The sequence below is a fragment of the Prionailurus bengalensis genome, chromosome B4 (genome assembly GCF_016509475.1).
Source record: "Prionailurus bengalensis isolate Pbe53 chromosome B4, Fcat_Pben_1.1_paternal_pri, whole genome shotgun sequence".
Taxonomy (NCBI): domain Eukaryota; kingdom Metazoa; phylum Chordata; class Mammalia; order Carnivora; family Felidae; genus Prionailurus; species Prionailurus bengalensis.
Genome location: NC_057358.1, coordinates 76466227 through 76473767, shown reverse-complemented (window position 1 = coordinate 76473767; position 7541 = coordinate 76466227). Strand labels below are relative to the sequence as shown.

The 7541-nt window shown below is 44.0% G+C and overlaps 1 protein-coding gene across 1 annotated transcript; it reads left to right on the top strand.

The window, feature by feature from the left end:
- Positions 1-2628: 2628 nt before the first annotated feature.
- BCDIN3D (BCDIN3 domain containing RNA methyltransferase) lies at positions 2629-6764 on the top strand. Its single transcript, XM_043563834.1, has 2 exons — positions 2629-2898; positions 5452-6764. The coding sequence occupies exons 1-2, from the start codon at positions 2665-2667 to the stop codon at positions 6094-6096; spliced, it is 879 nt and encodes a 292-aa protein (XP_043419769.1). The 5' UTR covers positions 2629-2664; the 3' UTR covers positions 6097-6764.
- Positions 6765-7541: the final 777 nt, after the last annotated feature.

Genomic DNA, 7541 nt, shown 5'->3' with positions numbered 1-7541 from the left:
GCTGATGGCTCGGAGCCTGTTTCCGATTCTGTGTCTCCCTCGCTCTCTGCCCCTCCCCCGTTCACGCTCTGTCTCTCTCTGTCCCAAAAATAAATAAACGTTGGGAAAAAAAATTAAAAAAAAAAAAAAAGAAAAAAAAAGAGTCAGACACTCGATGGACTGAGCTACTCAGGTGCCCCTTACAGATTTTTAAGTGTACAACACAGGATTGTTATCTACCGGCACGATGTTGCACAACAGATCTGTAGACCTTATTCATCTTGCATAACTAAAACTTTATAGCCATTGATTAACAGCTCTTCCTATCCCTTTCCCCCCAGTCCCTAGCAACTACCATTATATTCTTTGCTTCTATGAATTTGACTACTTCAGATATCTTACATAAGTGGAATCATGCAGTATTTGTCTTTCCATGACTGGCTTATTTCACTTAGCAAAATGTCTGCAAGATTTGTCCACGTGGTCACATATGGCGGGATTTCCTTCTTTCTTAAGATGAGTAGTATTCCCCTGTATGTAATATCACATTTATTTTTATCTATTCATCTGTTCAGTGGACATCTAAGTTGTTTCCGCATCTTGGGGCGCCTGGGTGGCTCAGTCGGTTAATTGTCCAACTTCGGCTCAGGTCATGATCTCACAGTTTGTGAGTTTGTGCCCTACATCGGGCTTTCTGCTGTCAGCACAGAGTCCACTTTGGATCCTGTCTCCCTCTCTCTCTCAAAAATAAAAAAACATTAAACAAATTTAAGTTGCTGCCACATCTTGACTCTTGCGAATAGTATCACAACGAACATGGGAGCGCTACTCTGTCTTCAAGATCTTGATTTTGGATAAATACCCACATATAGGATTGCTGGGTCATATAGTAGTTCTAGTTTTAATTTTTTGTAGAATTTCCATGGAGGCTGCACCATTTAACATTCTCACCAACAGCATATGAGCGTTCCACTTTCTCCACATCCTTGCCAACACTTGTTGTCTTTTGTTTGTGTTCTTCCATAATAGCCATCCTAACATGTATGAGGTGATATTGTGGTTTTCATTTGCATGATTAGTTACATTGAGCATCTGTTTATATACCTTTTGGCCATTTATATGCCTTCCTTTGGAGAAATGTCTATTTAAGTCCATTGCCTATTTTTTAGTTATGTTACTAGTTCTTTTGCTATTAAGTTATAGAAGTTCCTTACATATTTTGGAAATTAATCCTTATCAGATACTATATATGGTTTGCAAATATTTTCTCCCATTCTGTAAGTTGCCTTTTTAGTCTATCAATGGTTTTCATTACTGTAGATAAATTTCTTAGTTTGATGTAGTCCCACTTGTCTATTTTTTCTTTTGTTGTCTGTGCTTTTGGTGTCATAGCTATGACATCATTGCCAAGATCAGTGTTTCCTCTATTTTTTTTTCTAGCTGTCACGCAGTTTTAGGTCTTACATGTAAGTTCTGAATCCATTTTGAGCTGATTTTTGCGTAAGATAATGGCCCGCTTTCATTATTTTGCATACGAATATCCAGTTTTCCCAGCACGATTTGTTGATACTGAGTTTTCATTCAACAAATATTTACTGAGCATCTTTGGGCCTGATATTACGGTAGGCAAAAGGGGATTCAAGGCTGCAAGCACATCCTCTGGAGCCCAACTGCCTGGGTTCAAATCCTGGTACCATCATTTCTAACTACATGACTTGGGCAAATTACAAATTCGTTGTACCCCAATGTCCTCATATATAAAAAACGGATAATTATGGTCTTTGCCTCACAGGATTGATGTGAGGATTAAAAGGATTAATATAGAGGGGTGTCTGGGTGGCTCAGTGGGTTGAATGTCCGACTTTGCCTCAGGTCATGATTTCGCAGTTCACGAGTTTGAGCCCCACGTTGGGCTCTGTGCTGACCGCTCAGGGCCTGAAGCCTGCTTCAGATTCTGTGTCTCCCTCTCTCTCTCTGCCCCTCCCCTGCTTGCACTCTGTCTTTCTCTCAAAAATAAATAAGCATTAAAAAAAATTTTTAAAGAATATAGAATTAATATATGCAGAGGTCTTAGAGAGGGTCTGGCACCCGATAAGCACTCTTCAGTGCAGGCTCATAAGCCATGGTCCTTGTCTCTCAAAGAGCTCACAAATCACAGTTGCCCCTATCCACCTGTCCCACATGGCAGTCAGGACTACCTGGGTCTTCTGACACTTCAAGTGCCCCACAGCTCCTGCCTACCCTTTCCTGGAGCCATGGAATGAACCGGGTGCAAGTTCCTGTATCACAGATTCCTTGTGTGAATCTGGGTAATTTCCACTTCCTGAGTCTCAATGCATATGGAAAGAAAGGAAGCTGGACCAAAATTGATTTCCAACATCCCCACAAACTCCTTGTTCTGGGTATAGCTCAAGTTGAAACTGTATCAGCTTGGGCAAGGCACGGAACCTCTCTGCGTTTGTTTCCTCGCCTACAAAACGGGATAATGGATCTAATCACCCCCCAGGTGGTGGCGAGGGTGCAACAAAGTAACACAAGGCCCGGCTGTCCGCGCTCCCAGAGGGGACGTCAGCCTTCAGACCCACCCTTCTTTGCCATTTAACGCACGCGCGCTGGCGTCCCGTCCCCTCCCCGCGCCGGGATCCGACTTCCGGTTCCGCCGGGACCCAGAAGCCAGGCTGACAAATGGCGGCGTCCACGAAACAGGCCACCGGGGGCGTTGAAGAGGCCGCGGCGGAAGAGGAACCGCGAATTCTGGAACCCGGGGCCGCCCCGTTTGGAAATTTCCCTCAGTATTCCCGCTTCCATCCTCCAGAACAGCGGCTCCGCCTCTTGCCCCCGGAGCTGCTTCGCCGGCTTTTCCCTCAGAGTCCCGAATCGAGGCCGATCCTGGGGCTCGACGTAGGGTGTAACTCTGGGGTGAGTGACGGGGGCGGGGTCGGAGGTCGGGGAGCCGAGCGGTTGGCTTCCTCTGCGTTCGCTGGGGCTGTGGTTTGGGCGTGGCATCACACCCATCACCACTTTCCCCAAATGAGTTTAAACTCCGTTCCGAATTCCTGCGTTCCCGCTTGTGCGTTCGCCGCCTCACGGCCAAACCTCGGATGGGAAGGGCCACCGTTTTGGGGCTTCCGGCGCTTGCCTCCTGTACAGCGTGGCTGGCGACCTGGCTGCGGAGAGGGGGCGTCCGGACACCCGCCTTTGGGAGCGTAGGGTTGGGATTGGGTTACTGGGAGAGAAGAGCCAGGGGTGACGGAATCACGCCTGGAATTAAGATTCGTGTGCCATACGGTGTAGGATGCCTCCTGGAGCCAAGTAGATATTTATTTAAAAGCAGTGAGTTGACTGAGTACAGTGGAGAGGGTTGAGAGGGAGGATACAGCTCCTTGGCGGAGGAAGGCATTGCCACGTCTTCTTACCTCAAAGTATTCTTAGGCGTAGAGTGATTATAGTGAAATTACATTCAAAATATCGACATGCCACCCTTGACACCTATCTGTAACTACTACCATATCCTACAGGAGCAGATATTCTGACCCTATGATTGCAAATCACAGGCATGTAACAAAAAGTAAGTCTCTGTTCCTGACCCTAAATTCTCCTTCCCCCCTACACATTGGCAACCGCTGTTTATAATTTCTTGGGTATGTATCCTGTGTGTATGTAGGCATTTATGTATGTATACATATCACCTCTTTTACCTTTACAAATAATAGCACACTATTTGGCACCTTGCTTTTCGCTTAATAATTTGGAGATCACTCATGTCACGACATTCTTTTTAGCAGCTTCAAAATTGTATGCATGTACCATAATTTATAGGGTGCTTTATTTACATTTTTAAAACTCCCAGGCCCCACTGTAGCCCTACTGAATCAGGATCTTGAGTGATTGAGCCCTTGAGTCTATATTTTATTTTTCAAGCTTCCAGGGTATTCTGGGATTGGGGAATTGAGGTTGGAGAAGGTGAAGAGATCTGGCAGAGGAAGGATGAAGTGACAAATGACTAGTGAAACTGGCACACCCAAGATCAGACAGGAAGAGGGAGTCAGCAAAGAAATAAGTATAGAAATGGGGAGAAAATTAAGCAGCGTAGTATAGGACCTTCCTACTCTAAATATGGTCCTTAATCTACAACAACAGCATGACTTTTTAAAAGAATTTTTTGTGAACTATGCCACACATACAGAAAAGTGCATAAGACATAAATTTACACTTTATGAACTATTATAAAGCAGACACCTTTATGACCATTGTCCAGATCAAGAATAAGACATTGTCAGAACCCCAAAAGTCTCTTAAGTTTCTCTGTTCCTAAACCGCCCCCCTCCACCCAGAGGGAACAACTAGCCTGACTTATGCTTATTTCCTTGATTTTCTTTATAGCTCACTATTTTTGTATCCCTAAACAATGTAATTTAATCTTACCCATTTTTTAAATTCATATAAATGGAAGCTTGCCATGTATTTTTTGCGTGTGTCTTGCTTTTTTGCTGAACATTGTATATTTGTAAGAGTCATCCATGTTGATGCACTGAGCTGAATTCCTTCATTTTTAACTGCTATTTAGTATTCCATCTTAATGAATATACCACATTTCTTCATCCATGCTACTATTGTTGGACATCTGGGTTGTTTCCAGCCACACTTTCTTCACCTGTATAAAGAGCATAAGTATTTTCCTTACAGGATTGTTGCACAGAGCAAAACAAGTGGTGCATAGAAAAATGCCTTGAAAAATGGATTAGAGCAACACAAATTTGAACTAGTTGTAATGGTTATAGAAGTCAATGTTAGACAAAGGAGATAGTGACTTGTTTAGGAGTCAAAGTGCTGAGGTGGTGAAAATCACAGATCATTAGACTTGGCTAGAAGGAAGTCAGCAGTGACTTTGGGAAGTAATAGATGCAGAAGTAGAATAAATCTCAAAAGGGGGTGGTGAAGCATAAGGCAGACAGTAAAATTGAGGCTGTAGAATGAAGGCTAAGCAAGGACTTTTGGAATCCAGACTTTTCCCAATCACAAGTCTGAGAAGCAGATGTTTATAAGATGGTGCTTGTTCTGGTTCCTCACCTTCCTGGTAAGGAATGCTGGCTATGCCCTTGGAATCCTTTCTTTCTCCCTGAGGTCTGAGATACCTGAAAAAAGTGAGTTTACCAGCATATTACTCAAGCTGGACAAGACTGCTCTCAGCTCCTTTGCTGCATCCATTTGGCTGTAACTTTCAACCATACAGCCCAACCTACCATCAATGTCAGGGAAGTATAGAGATGACACATTATTGCCTGAGACCCGTGGAGGGCACTGAGAACTTGCTCTGTGGAAAACTTTTTGGGCAACCTTCTTAGTCTAGGAGCTTCATATCTTATAAAGCAAAGACTAAGTGGCAGTCCAATGAGATGATAAGAGATAGAGGTCTTTCTTCCATTCACTGGTTGAGAGCTGCAATGACAAAGCTCTTTTGGATTTCTCTAGGATCTGAGTGTGGCTCTATACAAACACTTCCTTTCCTTACGTGATGGGGAGACCTGCTCAGATGCCTCAGGAGAACTCCATCTACTCTGCTGCGACATAGATCCAGTCCTGGTGGAACGAGCTGAAAAAGAATGTCCTTTTCCTGATGCCCTGACCTTTATCACCCTGGACTTTATGAATCAAAGAACCCGGAAAGTTCTCTTGAGCTCTTTCTTAAACCAGTTTGGACGGTCAGTTTTTGACATTGGCTTCTGCATGTCAGTAACCATGTGGATTCATCTGAACCATGGGGACCGTGGTCTGTGGGAGTTCCTAGCCCACCTTTCCTCCCTCTGCCGCTACCTCCTTGTGGAGCCTCAGCCCTGGAAGTGTTACCGGGCAGCTGCAAGGCGTCTCCGGAAGCTGGGCCTCCATGACTTTGACCACTTCCGTTCCCTTGCCATCCGAGGTGATATGGCCAATCAGATTGTGCAGATCTTGACCCAGGACCATGGCATGGAATTAGTATGCTGCTTTGGCAACACCAGCTGGGACCGAAGCCTTCTGCTCTTCAGGGCAAAACAAGCCACAGAGACTCATCCAATTCCTGAATCACTGGTAGAGGAAGGGAAAGAAAAGAACAGATTAAGATCCTGGAGACAGTGAAATGGGAGGGTGGGAAGGCCAGGGAAGAGATATTGAAAGAGTGTTATACAAAGAATTAAGTTCACTGTCCTTAATTCGTGATTGTAAGGCAGCCTCAAAACCTGGCAGAAACTTTTGGCAAAATGTCCAAGACATGCAATTGAAAGAATCAGTATCTATTCCCCACTGTTTGAGTTGATTCTGGAAGAAGAGACTGTATCTGTGGAGCAATGAGCTGGGCTCTCCGGATGGAGATGGCATGAAAAAGTGATCTTGGTTCTAGGATATGGAGGGGGCTGCTTCTAGTGGTTAGAGACTTAGCCCAGGCTAGCCTTAGAATGTATCTGTTCCATGGGCAACTTGAATCTGATCTGGCTTCTTCAGGCTTTTGCTGGACTTCCTTATCCTGCCTTCAGGCAGCACCTCACAATACAATCTGGAATGAAGAGTCACTGGCTTGGCTAAAGGAGAGAATTAGTATGAAAAACATCTTATCTTTCCAGAGCAGGTCATGTATCCAACATGCCCAGGCTCAGCACAGCATGTAACAGATACTAGCCAAAATGCGCTGGCTAGCATTTATAAGATGTTTAAAAGATTTAAATTATGACCCAATATCCAGCTGGTACAAATACAATGAATGAAGTGGGACTGTATAGTTATATATAATAAAAGTGACTTGAGTATGATCGAGAATGTCCTGTGACTTTGGGGTAGGTAGGAAACCTCTGCTTTTAACCACTCTATCCAGGGAGTTTTCAGTTCAAGAAAAAGAACCTCACCCAAGCTCAGAACAGAAAACATACCAGAGAGTAAGTTAATTTAGGACTTTTTTTTGTCACCGTCCTCTGCCAAAGCACACCAACATGGGGGTGGGGGGTACACATCAGTATGGCAGTGGGAATATGTGCAGGGAAACAGGCATAAAATGCAGTCTACAATTGAATGACTATAGCATAAATGCTGTGGGATAGGCGTCACTGATATCTGTTAGGTTTTGACACCCATGAGTTGAGTCCAAGGGAAAGTGGGAGATGGAGAAGGATTTGGTGGAGAGAAGATAGGAAAACAAAATATACCTAGCTAAGAAGGGCGACTGGATTGATGAGCTTCAAAATCCTTAAGATCCTATCATTTTCTGAAGTTATAGAAGGAAGGCTGGGGAATAAGAGTGTCTGAACCACCAATTAAACTTTGGGCCTATTGGTGGAGAAGATAAAAGTTCCTGCTAGGGAATTTGAACTCTATGCATAGAGAGCAAAAGCTAGTATATTCCCCAAACGATAGGAGAGTGGAACCAAAACCTTCATTTAGGAAAACCGGTTTTTCTATTTTGTGCAGGATAATTATGTGGTTGGTGTCATTTCCAATCTCAGACTCCAGTACTACTTTTCAATCTTTTTATATTCCTGTTCCTGATCACTTTCATCCTAGTGACTCTTGTGGACTTTTACCCTTCTGCAGGT

Bases quoted from the DNA above. Each gene is read 5' to 3' on its own strand.
- BCDIN3D (XM_043563834.1), top strand. From the start codon at position 2,665: ATGGCGGCGTCCACGAAACAGGCCACCGGGGGCGTTGAAGAGGCCGCG. The intron at 2,899-5,451 runs GTGAGTGACGGG...GGATTTCTCTAG, and splicing joins ACGTAGGGTGTAACTCTGGG to GATCTGAGTGTGGCTCTATA.